The sequence below is a fragment of the Apteryx rowi genome, unplaced genomic scaffold (genome assembly GCF_003343035.1).
Source record: "Apteryx rowi isolate R43461 unplaced genomic scaffold, aptRow1 scaffold_72, whole genome shotgun sequence".
NCBI lineage: Eukaryota > Metazoa > Chordata > Aves > Apterygiformes > Apterygidae > Apteryx > Apteryx rowi.
In genome coordinates this window covers 2,971,002-2,990,378 of record NW_020451005.1, presented here as the reverse complement: position 1 = coordinate 2,990,378, position 19,377 = coordinate 2,971,002, and the positions used below count along the sequence as shown (strand labels likewise).

The window sequence follows — 19,377 nt, the reverse complement described above, 5'->3', positions numbered from 1 at the left end:
AGTGTCAGATCTTTTCTACTGCACATTATAAGCTCCTCAGCAGAGATTAGAGCTTTGGTTTTTGTTATGTAGAGAGAAAAAATTGCACAAGCGTTTTAATTCTCTGCCATATTAAACTAAATGAATTGCATTATCATGGCTGGTTGGTAGCAGCAAACTCTTTTGCCACCCAATTGGTATTTAGGTCACACTGTCCTTCAGCGGCAGGAGATGAAAACGCAGCGAGCATATTTTACACTGGAACATTTTGTATGTTCTTGTCTGGTGCAAAAGAGGGATATCATAGCGATCTATGCTTATTTGTATAGCTCTTTTGAAAGTCTCAAAAGAGTTTAGAAATGCTAAATTGAGTATGAGGGAGGCAATTACATAATACCCATATTTTACAAAAGGGGGTAATCATAATTCTGGAAAGTTGGTTTCATGAGACCACGTGGAATCATTAACAAAAGTAGAAATAATGAGTCACAGCGCTGAGGTCATTGCTCTTATCTTTTATATTATTAGTTTCAGGCACTTGACCTTACATCTGGCTGTAAGAGGAGAGAGGTTATAAAGTGCACATTGGTTAAATAATTTCATTAACACTGTTACCTTGCTAGATTTCTCACCATACTTGGGATCTGTGCTGATAAGATAGTGCATTGGCTGGTGTTTTAAATTGAGTTGGATTGGCCCAAATTTCTTTTTAATCAGATTAGAAGACTGTGGAACACAAAGTTGATATATTAGATAATGATATTCAGCATCAATTTGTTGTTAGTAGAAGATGTTTGAATTTGAACTTACAAATCTGTTCAATCAGTTTTGAGATCTTGATCGTCTTATATGCACAAGCTTCTATGCTAGAGTTGTAGGCAAGGTACCTAAGAATATCAAATCAGTTCAGAATAAACTTGGCCAACATGCTGGGTCATGCTTTTGACTTAGCTACAGTCAGCAGCATACTTTACAGAAATACTTTGGTGTGCTACTTTATAATCTGAGTCTTTGGTCAGCATTGCCCAACCACTTGGTCTTTTTATCAGCACTTTTAGCCATGTAAGGAAACATCTGTCTTTGAAATTAGAAAACAACCTTCTCTGTGAAAATCACTTTATTTTTTTAAGGAAGTTGCTATATAGTAATATTAATAAATAAATAAGTTTGTCTTACCTGCATGGTCACTCAGCAGCACTGCATAACAGTTAATGATACGGTACAAAACCTTTCTGTTTACCGTGCTTGTTGTTACTTGATTATTCCCAATACTTAAGTGATAACAGTAATAGAGCACTTCATATGCAAAACCCTTGGGGTAGTGATTTGCAAACTTCTGGTGTTTGCTGCCAAATTTATTTTTTACAAAGCGTTCTCGCTCCCTGCTGGTAGTACCAGCCCACCTCTGAGTCTGTGCCAGTCCTTTTCCATTTGGTGCTGTAGGGCATTTTTCAAACATAATCAGACCTAACAACATTTTACTAGGTTTATTGTAAAGATTTACCTTTCATATGGCTTCTTGGTGTACCACCTGAAGGCACTCATCTCGTCTAATATTAAACAAACRCTAAACATACACTTTGAAGAAAGATTAGGGTTATTATGCACTATTGATCATATTTATATAAAATAGACCAGGTGATCCGAATTGCTTGCGGTGTTTTGTCAGGTTAAGTAAGAAGAATTTCTTTAAAGGGAAAGGGGTATATTACTGTCTGTAAAGACCTTATTGTCTCTAATATGTTTTCTTACTTTGTACCCTTCACCTTGTTACTAAATTCATCTAAACTGTTACATTACATGATAGCATAAAATATTAGGGAATAACTAGTGTACCTACTACACCCACATGTAGTCAAACACAAAAAAAACAATGGCTTAAAAACATGTTATTTTCATTTGGGGCTGTTTGTGGTGGAGGCTGGGTTGTGCTGCGGCAGGGGGCCAGTGTGCAGGCTGGGAACTTGGAACGAAAGTCACTCTGCTTCTGCAAGCGCAGGGAGATGGTTTTGATATAGACAGATTTTGATATGGATTGATGCAGACCTATGGGGAACAAGTTTAACAAATACAGTGTGGAAAAGGATTCTTGGGGGTCGGRGGGGTGGAGGAGTGCATGGTGGATAGGAGACCTCCCGAGAGCTTCACTATTTCTAAAGTAATATTGTGAATAAAGAGGCTTTAACTTCTTAGAGTAATTTAATCTACATCTGAAAGACAACTATTCTCGTGTCATGTTAGATATTCCTCAAATAAGGCATTTTTAATGTAATACAACTTGAAAAGAATTTAATAGTAAAGATGAGTTACAGTATTTGTTAATGCACTTTTTAGCCTTTTTGTGCAGCTCTTGTGCTTGCCTCTGACCAAGTTCTTGCATGCAGTATTTTGTTTGTTTCGAGTGGGGAGCTTAAGCCCTTAGCGTGAGACCTGGCTAGACTGTAAAGCTCCCCTTCGGCAGCTTGCTTATGCTTGTGGCGTTAACCTTTCTGCAGGGGGTTCTGCTGCTTGTGTACAAAATTCCATCTTCCAATTATAAAAAGAACATTATATTAAGAGAGTCTTCTTTTTACCAATTAGGTCAAAGCCCTAAAATTTTAAGACCTAAACCACATGGTTTAGAGCGAACTGATTCACAAACCATAGGTGACTTTACTACAAGAAGAAAGGGTATGTACTTTAGCACCGTATGTATATGGAGCTTTATAAAAATAAAACAAGAGTTAAGAAAAATGTTTTTTCTAGAATTTGAACTCTCATAAAGCCTTTTTACTTCTATTATAATCTAAGATCATGGATGYATTTTTCTTGCCAAGCAAAAATTTTCCTTTTACAAGGAAGAAAAGCCTTGCTGTCTTGAACAGCACAAGGAGACATTTCCTAGACATATGTGTTCTGATCTGTTAAATTTTAGCTGTTCATAGTTTGGATTTACTTTTGTATCTGCTTATTTAGAAACAAATGTATGTGACTTACCTGTAAGTTGCTTAAAGTAACTTTGGTTAGGCAATAACTTGAAACCACAGTTCACTTGGGTCTCCAGCTGTTGGCTAAAGGCTGAAGTGCAGCAAAAGATTGATCTGGTGACCGTGTATTAGTGCAGAGATTCTATCTATATATCTTAATAAGCATTGCAATTAGAGTCTCACTGGCTTTATTGAAGGTGCTAAGTTGGTGCCTTGTACATGAGTCAAAGCAAATTGCAAATAATGCAGAAAGTGCCACAGAGCTGTAATTGATGAGCACCTTTGGTTGTTAAAGCCCACTGGAATTGGATGAACTGTTCCCGCTGCCCTCAGAGGGCTTCGGACAAAATCCTTGCTCTGTTTCTGCCCGAGTGCTGTACTTGGCTGCTGACCATAGCTGCCGTTCAGCCTCAGGCCTTTGCACAGCACTTGAGTCGTGCTGGTGTCTTGTTGTGTCACTCATGCTTCAGTATCATCTTGCCTCCGTAAAGTTCAGTTCTGCCACCCTATCTCATATGATACCTTATATCTTGACACAGATGACTTGTAGATACTCTTCTGAGTCTGGGGCGACTGCTTTATGATTAAATGAGTTAAAGTGGCAGTTTTACTGGAGTAGGCATGATGTGTTCTGAGTGAGTAACTATGACATTTTATCTAACGGAGAGAACTGTCTGGGGTGCTAAAGACTCAAACTTATGCGAAAATTTGAATTATGAGTCTTTATATCGAATTCATAAGATAGCTGACTTTTCAATAAACTCTATCTGAAGAGCAAGTATTATGAAAGTCTACTGAGTACAGTTCTGCTTTTTCCTTATAAGAAGACCACACTGATTAAGCAACTGATTTCTTTCAGTTCCTCATGTGGTCACTTATGACAGCTTTTACTCCTCATGAACTAGTTCTTAGTGCCTGAAATTTGATCTTGATAAATCTGTTATTATGCAACAAACTGATCGATTTTGGGAGGKTTTTTTTTGTTGTAATGGCATTAAAATTTATTTTGTTAAAACAGTTTAGGGAGGATGGAGATGAGATTAGAACTGTAACAACAGTTTGACTGCATGTGGTTACCCTAACAAGTTCTGTGATCCTTTTTTTTACTTTTTTTTTTATGTTAAGAAAGGTTAAAAAAAAAAAAAAAAAAAAGAGGTTGGAGGGAGGGATAATGTATTTCTTGCTAATACTTAACTTGTTCTGTTCCGAAAATGGAATTTTGAAATGGCACCTTTTCTAGAGTCGTGTTCGCTGTCATTAATGACACGCTGCTGCTCTGCTCTTCAGTTGATGAGCACTGAGCTTGATGAGCACCAGAGCAAGCCAAATGCCTCTGGAATTTAAGCTAGGTATTGGCTCATCCGTCAGTTTTGCAAACTTTATCTTCGTTACAGATTCTGCCCACACTTTCAGCTGTGAAACCTAATCAGTAAGCGCACATGTATGCAGTGAGGGCAGGTTTTGCATAATAATAATTGTTCATGAGCTAAGAAAAGTATCCGGAGCTGGCTGTGTTGGCAGTTTAAGCTGAAACAGTCGCTCAAGCCTGTCCTGTGCTTGTCAGTTCAACAAGTTTTTGTGACACAATTAACGCAGAACATGACGCTGCCGTTTTCAGAGTCTCTTTTCGAAATAGAATTACTATGTACAAATGTGTCTTGCAAAATTCTTAAATTGTGTTTTTTCTAATTACTGTTGGTTTTCAATAATGGGAAAGTTTAAAATATAAGCGAATATTTCATGACTTTCTGAGAACTGAACGGTGTCTCCTTTCCCTAACTGGTGTTCACTGTTTAAAAAATAGTATTTCTTTTTGTTATTTAGACTTTGAAAAGCTGTTGAATTTAAGTTTGTTTAGAAATGTCCTGTGCTTTAAGAATGTCTGTTTCTTATATAGCAAAACCAGCTCCACTAGAAATAAAACCTCTGCCTGAATGGGAAGAATTACAAGCCCCAGTTAGATCTCCTATCACCAGAAGTTTTGCACGAGAGTAAGTTTCTTAGCTTTTCCTCATTTAGATCATTTGTTTTCATTGACTGGAGTGTGAATAAATGTATATGTGCATCTGCATTATGTTTTTTAGCCTGTGTAATAGATTGAGATTTCTTTTGGAAGTGTGTGTATCTGTGTACGTGTGTGTGTATATATATAGTATGCACACATGCATTGAAACAAAGTGTGTCAGTATGAATGTTTATTTTGTAATATTGAATATAAAGAACTGTATAACCGGAAAATGTGACTTGGATGAAAATTTCAGCTCTAATATGCTTATTTTTGTTGTTTACCAGGAGGTTTAAGATATTCAGGATGTATTGTTTGTAAAATAATTCCTGGTAATTAGCTCCTCCAGGTTTCCCATGTCTCCCAGACCGGATTCAGTTCATAGCACAACTTCCAGCAGTGACTCGCACGACAGTGAAGAGAATTATGTATCCATGAATCCAAATCAGTCCACTGAAGACCCAGTATGTAAAATCTACATCTTAACTACTCTCTTCCTGCGCAGTCCTTACTTTTAAATCATGCAAACACTCAGCATCGCCTCCCTTTACATTTCTAGATCAAAACAAAAAAAAAMCCTCTATAAAACAACTGTAATTTTGTTAAGATTGCATTGAGAAAAATAAGAGCATAACTGTATCTAATTAGAGTATGGTTAGTATGCGTATCTGTTCTACAAAGCAGTTCAAAATGTCTTTTTTTTTTCCTGCCTACAAACTCTCTCCTCTTGTCTGTAACTGCTGGTCCCAGGGTAGGCACCAGTTGTGACATTATGGGAAATAAACTATCTTAGGACTTCTGAAGCATACTTAAAGACCTTTACCGAAAGAAGATCTCCCAAGAAATGTGGGAAGAACAGGGAAAATAATTGATATTTGTTGTTTACAGTCTATGAAATCTGAGCTAYGTGTGCATTTATTAGGTTTCTTAAAAAAAAAAAAGGCATAGAAATGGTCTTTGTGTTCTGAATATCTACTTTTTTCACCTCTCGATTAGAATTTTTTCAGAGAGTAGTTTCAGATATTTAGCTTGTACTGCAGTCAGTGAAGAACCTGCTAAGAAAAATTAATGATGTGTGCTGTGTTTAAGAAGCAGGGGGGGAGTCCTAAGCCTAAACTAAGATGTGGTTCAGAATAAAACTTGTACCTTCAGCCCAGCGTTTGGTTCAAGGCAGTTTCAGTGTACTCACTATGTCTTTACTGCTCGGATTCTTGCTTAGGGAGTACAGTAGCATTTTTCATCTTTAGAGCATTATGAAAGCCGTGGTTCCCAAGCYGCCTCTGGGGGAGGACCTGCCTGCCACCCTCTCTGCTTTGTCTGTTTGTCTGCCCACATCCTATTTCACTACACCCTGGACCCCTCCTTTTTCGCAGTGCTGCTGGCTTTTCCCATCCCTGCTGTCCCAGCTTCCCTCCCCATCTCCTCCAGCCTCCCTCCCCTCCTGCTCACGCTGTTGCCCCTGGATGCGGCCCCTGCGCGAGCCCCTGCCGCTGGCTTCTCTGCAACAGCTCTGGCTCAGTGCAAGGTCACAAGCCCAGCAGAAACGTGCTGGCTCGTGCTCTGTGCGGTGTCTGACCCGCTCCTGCGGGCGCACCTCCCGGGGGAAGTGCACTTCTGCAGCTGAGAGCCAGTGATGTAAAACTTAACTGATCCCTTAGGAGAGCACTGTGCAAGAGGCACTGGTAAGTAACCAGGAACATCCATCCCATTTTGCAGTTGGAAGAGATGTCCCATTGTACACAAAGGTTGCAAATTGCCTGTACCCACACTTCTGTCCATAGCAGAATCGCAATTCGAAGTGGGGATTTCTGCTGAGTCTTGGAATGCCCTTTCAGGGAGTTGACTTGAGTGCTAAGGTGGGATGTTTAATATCACAGCTAGGATGGCCCATCATTAACATCTTCTGCTTGCTTGCACCATTCATTCTTCAAGGTTGCTCTGAAGATTTTTCTTTGTTTTTGTTTAAGTATGTTTGATTTTTTTTTTCTAATGCATACATCATGCTTGTCTAGTTTGTGTGAAGTATAGACCCTTTTCTGTTTAAAGAATAATACGTTTTTTTATGCTGGAAACAGTGATACAGATTCTGACTTTTATATGTTAAATATGAAGAAATGTGTTTTAGAGAAGTTGGGCAGCAAAAATGAACTTTATATCAGTCGTTTGTGTTTGTCCTTGTTACCAATTAATATAAATGAATTGGGTGATATAGATRTAATAGATAACTTGCATTAAAAAAGCCAAGCCCGTTAAGCTTTAACCCATAAAGTATTTTATTTCCTAGAGAACCTGAATGTTTGCAGATATCTCAAGGCCATTGTCTTAAAATGTGCTAATTACACGGACATTTTGGAAATTTTTATTTGTTCTAACTACATCTTAGAAATAAGTCCATACTTTTTCATCCTTTTCTGTCATCAGCTTCGGATTATCTTGTTTGGATGTGTCACACTTCTGGTTTACTTAATAAAATGAGCAATATTCTGCTTTTTCTTTCAAGTTGCTGTCAGCTTTGCCCTTCTGTCTTTCCTTTGCCTTGCTCTTCATTTTTTGCTGACTGCTGCCCTCTGTCTTCCTTTTTTTTCTTTATCTTTTAGAGAAGAGTCCTTCTATTGTACTGTTCCTATAACACCTGTTAAGAGGGAGGGATCAGGCTGGGAGAGGACAGAGGAGGTGAGGTCGTAAAAGTCTGGGCTAATTGAAATTTAGGTACATGCAGTACAACTTTAGTTCAGGCAGTCCTACCCAAATTTTTCAAAGTTTGTTTAATCTTTCAGTTTTATCAATTGAATAATACCTTTTGATTTTCAGCTTAATTATGATGGCTTTTGAATGAAATGCAAAAGTCTCTTTTGAAGTTTTGTCACTGTTATAAGGCTGAGATTCTGAAAATAACTTAAAGAAATACAGAATTTTTAATTAAATCATGTTAAATTTGAGACATTATATATTCAGAAAAAAGCACACTCCATCCTTATCTCATGCTACGAAAGGGATATGAGATGGAAAGCACAGATTGGTTTGGTGGCACCCTTAAGTTTGGGGGTTTGGTTGTTGGGTTTTCGGGCTTTTCCTCCCTTGGCTTTTGACTCTGTGTCCCCAGCTCAATGTTAATTTTTTCATTTTTGACTTAGAATATGTTCCCTTGTTACACAGTGCCAATAAAATATGTATGGCTTAACACATTACAAGAGCACTCGGTTCTTTAACCTTGAATGTTTAGGCAGTTTGTAGTAAGCATATTTGATAATATGGCCCATTAGAATGTGCATTGCAGCTGAAGTTATTTATATTATAATTTCAGAATTTGTTTGGTAGCAACAGCCTTGATGGAGGAAGCAGCCCTATGGTAAAACCTAAAGGAGATAAGCAAGTAGAATATTTAGATCTGGACCTAGATTCTGGGAAATCTACCCCACCTCGTAAGGTAAGCAGCTCTTGAGAACTTAAGCATTTCTGCCATGAAGAGTTTAGCATTTCTTCACTAGTAGTTGCTGGGAAGGTGAGCCCCCCAGCAGGATCACCTTAATTAGTTTGTCAAATGGTGGGTGAGAGAGTGCGTTGTACCTTTCAGAGGAAGCTCTACTTGTCCTGGATCTGTTTGGGACCTCTAGCTATTGTTGTTAATTTGTCTTAACGTCTCTTTCACTCTCCCTTGCCTTTTCCAGAAAAAGAGCAGTGGTTCGGGCAGCAGCGTGGCAGATGAAAGAGTCGATTATGTTGTGGTTGACCAGCAGAAAACACTAGCACTGAAGAGCACACGAGAGGCATGGACTGATGGGAGACAGTCTACAGAATCGGAAACACCTACTAAAAGTGTAAAATGAAAACAGCTTTATCTTCAAAGAACAGAAAGAAGTGTCATTTATCGCTCTGAATTTTGAAGAATTACAGAACCACAATGGCAGTGTTGCTTGACTGTACAATACTTGATGATTCACTGGTGTGTGAATAGGTTCTTGACCGAATAAGATGGAAGCCAAAGGATGCTTCAAATATATCAAAGGAATTTTAAGATCCTAAATTGGCTCTGTGGTCTCTGGAAAGTTCGCAACCTGTAAATAACATGTAAAATAGTATCGCTTAGCTTTCAGAAAACCTTTTGTTCTGTAGTTAACACATTTGTAGTATTACTATGTTTATGCACTTTTTCAGTTATGATGTTGGTTCAGGTATTCCCAGTTAGTGTACCTTAACGCCTAATTCATCTGGAGAATTTTTTTCCTTACACTACTATTCCTTACAATTTTAGGTTAATTAAGCTACTTGTAGATATGGGAATTAATATTTGAACTTCATTTTAACAACTTAAAATTGATTTTTGCAGAAATACTTTCACAATTGAATAATCTACTTGAAATGTCAAGAGATGACCGGTAGTTACATACTTGTTTATATTTAATACACACAAGATTATTTGGAAGTCTACAGATTATCTTCCTAACAAAAATTGCTGTGAGTTAATAATAATGAACTATACTGGGTTTAGACCTACAATCCTGGCTTATATGTTAGTTGTTAGTGGTGGAACTTCTATTGTATTTTATTAAAGACAGTGTTCTGTGTTCAATGGGTGAAGATTCTGCAGGGTGGGATCTTACACTTTTAAAGACTGAATAATTAAATATCAAGTAAGCCTGCAAACCACTGATGGCATGCAGTAATATTGTGATCTCACACTTATTAACAAGAAATAACCTTTATATTATTTACAGAAGGTAGAGTATATAAATCAGGTACGTACCAAGCACTATTGTGCTAATACACTGATCAGGTTTAGACAGTGAGCTTTAGTTTTGTACTATTTAGAAGTTCTAATGTCAGTTTTCAGTTTGAGATTAATGGGACAGTTTGACATTCACTGTTTGTAGTACTAGCAAAATACTGTGATTTTGAATTAGACATTAATTCAAATGGAAATACTATGTTTTGACACCATAGTGCCCTTCTTATGATCTTTATTTTACTTTAATCTCCTGCTTGGCCTTATATTTAAATCCCTATGCAACTGGTATTTTATATCTGTTTTTAAAAATTAGATAATATACCTAAGTGATCCCCTTGTAAACCACTTGTTGCTCTTTCCTGGTACAGGATTTTAAGCTCTGTATACTGTGATCCTTTATTTTACTATGCCAGTTCCAAATAATAATCTGCCTTGATTTAGAAACATTTTTGTTATCTGGAAGAAAAGAGAGTTCTTTAAATACATGAATGACTTAGGTCTAGATAGAAAACTTACTAACACTTTTTTTTTTTTTTTTTTTTACACAAATGCCCTTAAGTAAGTTGTTGTTGTTGGTTTTTTTTTCCACCCATTTGCTTTAATTTGTCCAGATCATTTAAAAGTTGAGCATAGAAATGTGTTGTTTTCTGGCATGTTGGTCTCAGTACTGTGCCTAATCTACCATTGGTTGTTTCTCTCCCCTCACAGCCACAAACTACAGTATGTAAATTATCTTATTCTTAACAAAGGTTCTTTTTAAATTAGTAATTTTGATGCTTTGAATGCTCATTTTAGAAAAAAGAAACTAAACACAATGCATTTTGAGGTGAATTTTAAATAAATCAAGTTGTTCAGTTTTGATGTGTAAACTCTGTCCTGTTAAACAGCAAAGCAGTATTTAATGTGTGTATAAAGGTGCCTAGATACCAACCACGTTTTTTCAAAATTGTGGATTTTAGATACAATACTTAGTACTTTAAAAATTTTTAGATTTAATTTTTTTTTTTTTTTAGAAGTGTGTCTCTGAAAACCCCCTTTCTCCCCCTCGAAACAGCTAAATTAAACTGAGTCCCAGCCTTCTGGGAGCCAGGAAAAGTGGTGTAATAGGCTTCAAGGGAGCTTGATTAAGCATAACTAGTTCAAATCTTTAAAGATCCTGGAGCAATAAATCCATTCTGTTTTGAAGCTCTTTAATAATAACAAACTTCCCCTCACTGATGGTAAGTTGAAGCATCCATGGGCGTGGTGAGTACTTGGTAGTTAAAAAGTACTGTGAAGGTAGCCTTGCTTTGGGACACTGGCTGCAAGCATTTTGCTGGTGCAAAGACAGCAGTGCATCCCCACTGTGGAGTTGCTTCTAGTTTTTGACAGATGTGATTAGATAATCTCCGTGCTTCTGTTCCCTTAAATAGTTCTTTTGGTGTTGTCATTGTGGCAGAGAGTCATATTGTGTGCTCCTGTACTCACGCCTGTGCCCAGGGATTAAGCTGGTCTTGGAATACTGGAAACTTGTGTTTCTTTATTCTCTCAGTGGGCAGGGGAATTTGGGGGGGGCAATGGAAGGGCTGCTCATCCTGCGCCCCTCATAGCCCATCCTTCACTCCCGGCACTGTGCTCAGTTGGGAATGCGCACGGTTAGGTTTCTAGTTTGACCACTTCATTTCCCCTATAATGCTACTTTTGTTACTCAGTAGTGCACTGGGAAATTTCCTCAAAATGTTTAGCTACTATAAGACTTTATTTTTTTTTTTTTTAACTCTTTGGATTTTTATAGTCAAGCACTGATACTCATATTTTGATATCTAAAGTATCTTTTCAGATGTTTTGAGCATCTCTAATTCTTTTTGGCATTTATACTTCACTTAGTTTCTGAGGTTGGCCTTTGTTGTTGGACTAGTGTTGGCAAATGATTTTGCTCTAAGTTTGCTGACATCATTACTTGGTTTACAGATTACACTTATTCTTTCTTCCTTTTAGATCAGGCAGTATTCGTAATGTTAATTGTTATCATGATTAAGAACAGGGTTTTTTTTYCCCCCTTTTTTAATGAAAAACGGCAGTTTCCAGCCTATGCAGATAGCATAATACTTAAGTAATACTCTAAAAGTTAATTTATTAGATTTCTAAGCCACTTTCTCTCCTTGATTTCCAGAAATACATGTTGTCCAAAGGACATTCAGAATTRGAGACATGATACTAACACTGGATAACAGGTCTCATTTTCAGCTAGAGCTAGAATGGGATTACGTGCTGCAGGTTTGTCAGAGTTCTTGGACATTCAGATGATACGAATATTAAATTTAAAATGTGAATAAATTCTAAATGTGAAGGTAGTAGAAGAAAAGCTAGACTGCTGTTAGCCTCGTGCAATTTTGAGTTACTAGCTACTTGAGGACACTCATCTGCTACAGGGATGGGTGCTAATGAAAACTGCAGTAGATATTAGTGCTAAAGAAGCTCGTCAGTGTTGCTTGTCAAGTGTTCTCTTCCATACAAGTTAAAGTCTCACTTGTTTTGCAAAAGTAGTATGTTATCAAGTATGGAGATAGTTTTCATCACTATACACGTCATGAGCAGGAGTCATTTTAAATTGCAAGTATGTTTGTAAAAATAGGTCTTCTATAAATACACACAGAAATGCTCACAAAAATTAGAAGAAACTTACTGCYTTGTTCTCTAAGATTGACTCTAAATATTGGTCAGTATTACCTTATGCTATAATCTGAACATTTTTTTTTTCCGGTAAGTACTGATGGCCTCACTTTGACACACTGCCATTAATCACTATTACCCCATAAAGTGCAGGTGCAAAAGTGTAGCTGTTCTGTTCTGCTGGAAATTTGAAAAAATGACATTTAAAAAGATGAAAAAACAGAAATGTGCTGAGTAGTCTTTTTTGCTTAGGTGTGGTGTAAAGGTGTTTTTTAGTAATCCATTCATCTATGACAATTATGCCATCGTGCCACATATAGGGCTTACAAACAAGTTACAGTGTTGCCATTCTGTAATTTAGAATTCATTGCTCCATATAGCTAAATGGGGAGCAATGGGCAGCTCTACTGCTTTCACATTGCACTGTGAGCTAAGCAAGATTTTTATCACAATTAAATTTAAGCTTAGCTATTACTGATTGCAACAGTCACTTAAGTTAAAAGTGGTTCTGACTCTGGGTAGAGCCAACAACAATTTATATATATTGCAGTCTTGCAAAACTGCTCTGGAAGCTTACCAGCCCTAGACAAACCTTCCATGCATGCCTTTACCATAGAGGTTTGTGTCACGAAAAGCCAAAGGATATTTTATTTGGTCAAGAAAAAGTTATTTCCATACAATTTATTAGTGTGCAATTGTGGAAACAGTAGTATCATTTAATTTGTTTGGATTTTTTTTTTCTGTACAACTCTTAAGAAGCTGAGTGCTATCCACAGGCAAACTTAAATTTGGAGACTAGCCTCTGTATTTCTTGTGTTTGCTGGGGGTCTCTCTGTGTCGCACCAAACCTTTTGTAAACTTATGGTTCATTTCTTGTTGTCTTTCCTATTACGTGGAAATATTTATGCTGTCCGCAACCACCCCAAAAAAGTGCTTGTCCAGCAATTAGCGTGTATTAAATGTTCCACAAAAGCCTTGTGTTGCTTGGGTGCAGGTGAACAAAAGACCAAGCTGTTAGGTGGTTCTGCTAGTCTTTTCGTTTCAACTGAACGAGCAGCCAGGTATCTCTGGGCATCGGTCTCAACCTGTCAAGGCACAAGGAATGGGACAAAAAAAAGGCACTTGAGATGCTTATGAATAATGTCTTTGACATGAATAATTTCCCACAGTGCATATTTACGATTCAGCATCCTAGACAATAATTTTCAGTAACAACAGCGGGGGAGAATAACGGGTATTGGAGGCAGGACCAGCTGAGAGGCTTGCCATCTTGTCATTAGGTGAACAGAGCTAGACTCTTCTGATGCCTGTGGATTTCATTTTTAGACTGTTTAAAAGAAAGTTTTGGTATTAATGGGAACTGGAAAGGATTGATCTGTTTGATTTGTTGACTTTTTCATAAGAGAGAAGTTAGCTGAAGTATTGTAGTTGTGTAACCTGCTGTGTACACCCATAAATTAAGAAACACTAAGCACTTTTGTAAAGTCAGCTTACAAAATAAGTATTCCATTATGATGCCAAATTTAGTAGGCCAAAATTTTTTTTTTCCTGTTTCCAGACCACAGGGCATGGGCTAATGCCTTTATCTCTGCGTTAAAAACAAAAACCCACCTGATTTTAAAGTATTTTAGCCTACTAGGGTAGAACACAATAGAAAAATTATAACATTTAGAACATAAAATACAAAGTTGCTAAAATGGAAAGTCAGAAATTTTCTTTCAGCTATAAAATCAGTATCTGCAACTAATCATCATGGTTTGTTTGAAGACTCTCACAGCACCCACCATTGTTGCTGAGCCTTTGCCTGGTAAGTTACCTCTGCAGTGAAAGATAATGTGCCTTACATCAATTTTGAAAAGGGCCAATAAAAAATTGGCTACCCTTATAATAAGATTTGATTAAATGCTCTTTGAGGTTCTTTCCAGCTGCCCTTGGGTGTTAGTGTGTGTACGTGGGACTTGCAGCCTACGCAGATGAGTTGATTGCACTTTAAGAGAGGGTGTGCAAAATACAGTCTTTTGAAGACATTTACAAGGGGCGATACCAAAGTAGAACTATGCTCAGTATAGAATTGACTGAGCACTTTTAAATGTGAAATAAAATAATTTTTGATTTAGAGAAATAAAAGGCTCACCACAGGACATGTTAATATTTTATTCAAGTGTAATTTACTAACTTTACACACCTGAAAATTATGCAGGTTAATTGAAATGGCTTGTTTAGGACTTCTTCCCCTCACCTGTTAGTGGTGAAAGATGTTGGCGTGGGAGTTTGGGAGATAAATAGAAATAGAAGCCTTTAGGCTGAGGAAAAGCAAAATGCTTCAGGTTGGCCTGCTGGAGTGCCTCAATCTGAGTTTGGAGTAATTGCATCAGCCTCTGCTGAGGTTAGCATTAGAGGCATTAATGTTAAGCTTATTAAAAAAAAAAAAGTATAATAAGTATAAATCATGGTGTACATATTTAGTTATATTTTAAAAGTTAATCATTTTGAGGCCAAAATGTTAAAACAAATGTTGTTCAGAGTTATGCTCCATAATCTGTTAATTCTGGAGTAGGATTTTTAAAAGGTGCTACGTATAACAGGGTTGCCAGTTCCATAGGCACCTAAATCCATTGTATGATCTTTTGAAAAGCAGACTTTAATAGCCAGGGTACTAGTGTAACCATACTGAAGTAAATGGAAGTACCAACAACTTTTTGAAAATAATCTGACTTCTATTCACGTATGTAAATACAAGTTTAGGAACTTAATTCTAAAAATATTATTTGCTTTTTATTAAGTCTTATTTTCTTTCCTACATAAATGGAGGAAGTGATGGAGCTCAAAGACATCATTACCATTTGGTCTGTTCTTTGGCTCAGTGCAAGGGAGTGCGGACTTAGCCTTTAAAGAACTTTCTTTTAAAAGGAGAGGGGGAGGAGGGGGAGTAAGAAGGGCAGCCAAGATCAGGCTGTAGCCTCTGATCTGCCTTGCAGCAAGGTCCCTCCCCGTTGTGTGCTGGGGAGCACAGCCACCCCAAATTCCAGGGCTCAGCCTAGAACCAGGGAAAACAATTCTGCAGCCAGTGCTGGAGAGGCGCCAACAAGCTCTGAAAAAGTGATGAGTAAAACTATATAGAAAGAGTTGAAGCAAAGACTTACAGTAGCTCTGGAGAGGGTGGGTGGTGGGTTTATTTCCTCTTCTGTGAAAGGAATGGGGTAAAATTTAGGATTGGGCTGGGAGTACACTTGTTACTAGTCTTTATTGGCTGCACTGCATCTCACTGTGATTTAAATTGTTCTTCCTCAAGTTTTCTTGTAGTACCAGCTGTGGTCTGTATGCTTTTGCAGAGCATCCCTGCATTTTGGCGTACCAGGAGGGGTTGCTTTTTCTTTCAAGTATGGGACTAAAGACCAGCAAATATTGGCTCTAACCCTTTCTCAAACCAGCCATCCAAACCACTGTGGAGAAAGTCCCTCCAGAACACTTTGGCAAGGAACTGAATAGCTGCTGATTTATGATCATACCCAGTCTTGAGAACTGTGAGAAGTTTTCCTGCAAACTTATTTCAGTCCTAGTTTTGTGATAATGTCCCCTTGTGGTGTGTGATGGGCCACATGGATTCATTCGTTGTTTCTACTTTTCTTTTTGCCAAGTTGTATAAATATTTAGTTTAGTGATGAATTTCTGATTAATAGTTCTAAGATCTTCAAGGTTTTTTTAAGTATGTACATTGTCTAGAAAGATGGAAACTTTGAATTAAGCAGGTTCTGTTCAGTAAATGGGATGAAATTTTCCAAAAAACCCTTAAACAAACCAAACCGCCCAAAACCTCAGAGAACTCAAGTACCACTTACACTCCCCCAAAAAGTGGACTTGATTTCAACTGTATATCTTATTAAATATCTTCCATCTGTATGACTGACCATCTTCTTTTCAGGTTAACTGAAATTGTGTGGGCCTTTCTTATTTCCTTCAGAAAATTTAGCTGACAACCATCTGTTCTGTTGGCTGTGGCATTCTGCTTAGAGCTACTGAAGTCACTTTGCTGGACTCTCTTTTGGTCAGATACTTCGCTAAAACTCTACCAGTTTTTCTGTCATTTATCGGTCACACGTTTATCTGTCACATTTTTCTTTTCTGTTAGTCATTTCAAATCCCCTGCCTCTGCATCGTAACCAATTGAGTACATGCTGTTGTTTTCCCCTAGACACTTGGTTGTTTGCCAGGATCTTACTTTGATTTCCTATGTCTTTCTGACAATTTTTTCCCCAAAATTAATGTTTAACTAGATCAGGTTTAAAAAGGAGTTACTTTCATAACAGGTGTTTTATATTCCACCAGAGTGAGCAGAACTTTTTTGAACATATCAAATAATCAGTTATTATTCAAAATAATCACTACTACAGAAAGGAATTCAGATGTGGTATACAAACTGATAACTCAAAGTGCAGTACAGCCTAATACAAAATCTATATCTGTGTCTAATACCAAGGACTTGGAAGATAAATATGGCACAAAGCAAGCATAGTCTACAGCACATATAAGAACACCTCATTCTTGCAGTAAAAACTATATTGTAAGACTCTAAATGCCATATTCTTGTAGTTTTGAGACTATATTTACAGAAAAGAAAGGGGCAGATATTTGTCAATACGAGGCAATTGCCTAAGTATTTTTCAAAATCTTTCATAGATATTTGTTTAAATATCTAAATACTGTGGGGAAAACAGGCCAGGTYGCAACTGAAAAGAAACCAAGCAACATAACAAGGGGAAGAAAACCATGGAAATTAGGTTAAGATGCTATGACAGAGGCCTTGATGTATAAAATTTGAATGTACAGGCAGATACTTGCGTATATGTGGAATCCTACTAAAATCATGATAAAATTGCAGATATAGTTTAAATAGAATAGAATTTCTATTTATAGTTTAAATAGAAAGGTTAAAATATTAAGCCTTACTTAAGAAAAGGCTTTCCACACGTATTGCCATCTTTCAGTGAAGTCCAGGTTTATACCAACCTCTTAAAATCCTCCGTCACTCAAAGCACGACTGCATCAGAAGAAGGTCAAGTGGCTTAACAGCGGTGCCCGTATACGTAGTAACTGACTTTTGCCTTGCCTTGCTCTCGTTGCTGCACCATGTGGTAAGAAGTAAACTCTGGGAGTTTGAGAAAACAGGGTCGGTGAAGAACTGACCACCGAGGAGGAGAAGGAGGATCTGGACCTTTGAAAAGAGAAAGGTCTGTACGTGTAATGAAATAGGCATCCATAATGAAATAACATAAATCTGCCTTGTGGTTGAGCCTTTTCAGTCACAACAGTGTGCAAGTAAAAGCTAAAAGCATTTTCTGTAGTCTGACTTTCTTCTGTGGGAGAACTACTTACTACAGAATTTCCCTTCTTCAAAGATTTCTATAAGACCCATAAAACACCTCCCCCCCCCCATGGATAAATCTTATTGATAGATACACATCTGGTGGCTTGTTTTAAACTGGAGACAAGCAAAGTCGGACATGCTACGTGGATGTGTTTCTGTTGCCAGATTGTCCTTGGTTTGTGGTTGTTAGTATGAAATTTGACAAACTTGGTCTTTGTATGTCATTATTTTTACAGTCTGTTTTTTGAAGACAGAGCTATAACATAGGCTTGCAAATGTTTATGACTGAGCACTGCAGATTAACTCAGTGCTGTTTATTTTGCACACAATACTAATTTTGCTAGCATGGTTGCACTGTAATTTAAATAAATTCAATATGTTGACAGTACTCAAATCTAAAGAGCACACGAATAGATACTTGTACACTTACGTGGTAAACTATCTTGAACATTTTTGCCATTGCACTAGGGAATTTATTGAAATTATAATGTCTTTTGCCTGTGTTGATATATATATATATATATAATTTTTTTTTTTACAGTGAAAATTGTGATATCATTTATGACAAAGCTGCACCTTTGGGCAGTGAGACTTTATTACATAGCATGATATTGACTGCTCAGTTTTGACCACTGGCTGTGTACATGCATATATATATATATATATATATATATGTTTATATGTATGTATGCATCTCACTTTTGTGATCTGCAAAACTACCAATTTGAGATTGGAATACAAATGATAGTGACAGGAAAATTAAGGCTTTGAAGCATGCCTACTTATATTTAGCTTTGGATGGGATAGTCCAGTTCAACATCAGGGTCTTTAAATAAATCATGCCTTGCTGATGTGAAGGGTGAGAAAATTTGGCTGTATCTGGCCTCTTTTGGGTAGTTTACTTCTTCATTTTAAACTAAAACTTAAAAAAAACCCAAAACTAAAATTTGAATGCAAACCAGGCTCTCTCCTCTTTCCTAGCTTCTTGTATTCAAATGACCTTCATAAGTCTAATCTTGTGACCACAGTTTATTTCATTCCTTTCATTTTCCAAACTTTTGGCAGATTTACAGTTTTGATATATGTGCAGCAGTGCCTATTAACATAATTGCTGTACAGCTAATAGTATTTTTTAGGTTAGCTGTTATTTGTGGTGTTTTAGTTCAATTTCTCATTTAACAAGAAGTCATCTACAGAATATTAATTTAAAAAGTTATGATTACACAACTGAGTAACAAAAAGATGCGTCGTCAAAGAGATTTTACAAAAATCTGTAATTAAACTGTTCTTTACTAACTTCATAAGCATGTTGTTAATTAGCTGTCTTTACAATTCAGAATTCAGTACTGACTGGGGAGGATTTTTATGCCTCACTGTGTATTTGTCCTTATGTTGGTGTTTAGCATGTTAGTAATCTCTGTCAGGAGTTTCTTTACGCTACTGGTTGCTTTTAAATTAAGGTCTCTGTATTCAGGCTCCGTGTTCAGACTCTTCGAATTTTGTGCATTCATGAGTATCTTCATGTTAATTTGGAAGCCCCCTCTTCTTTTCTTCTTGATTAGTTTTTTCATTCTACTTTTAAAACTTGTAGTCTTCCTTTCTACTTTTGACAAGAGATTTTTCTTTTAATTATGCCTGCTCTCCATACTTCTTATAAGTCTAATAGTTTTCTTCATTTTCACCT

The 19,377-nt window shown here is 37.1% G+C and overlaps 1 protein-coding gene across 2 annotated transcripts in view; it reads left to right on the top strand.

Annotated features, from left to right (window-relative positions):
• Positions 1-10,116, top strand: part of GAB1 (GRB2 associated binding protein 1) — a 101,363-nt gene extending 91,247 nt beyond the window's left edge. The window contains exons 7-11 of one of the 2 annotated variants that reach the window (XM_026087492.1): positions 2,560-2,649; positions 4,843-4,936; positions 5,291-5,414; positions 8,255-8,377; positions 8,619-10,116. In XM_026087492.1, coding sequence (XP_025943277.1) covers positions 2,560-2,649; positions 4,843-4,936; positions 5,291-5,414; positions 8,255-8,377; positions 8,619-8,777 — 590 coding nt within the window. In that variant the 3' untranslated portion in view covers positions 8,778-10,116. The remainder of the gene's footprint in view (positions 1-2,559; positions 2,650-4,842; positions 4,937-5,290; positions 5,415-8,254; positions 8,378-8,618) is intronic. The other variant, XM_026087493.1, reaches the window with a different exon arrangement.
• Positions 10,117-19,377: the final 9,261 nt, after the last annotated feature.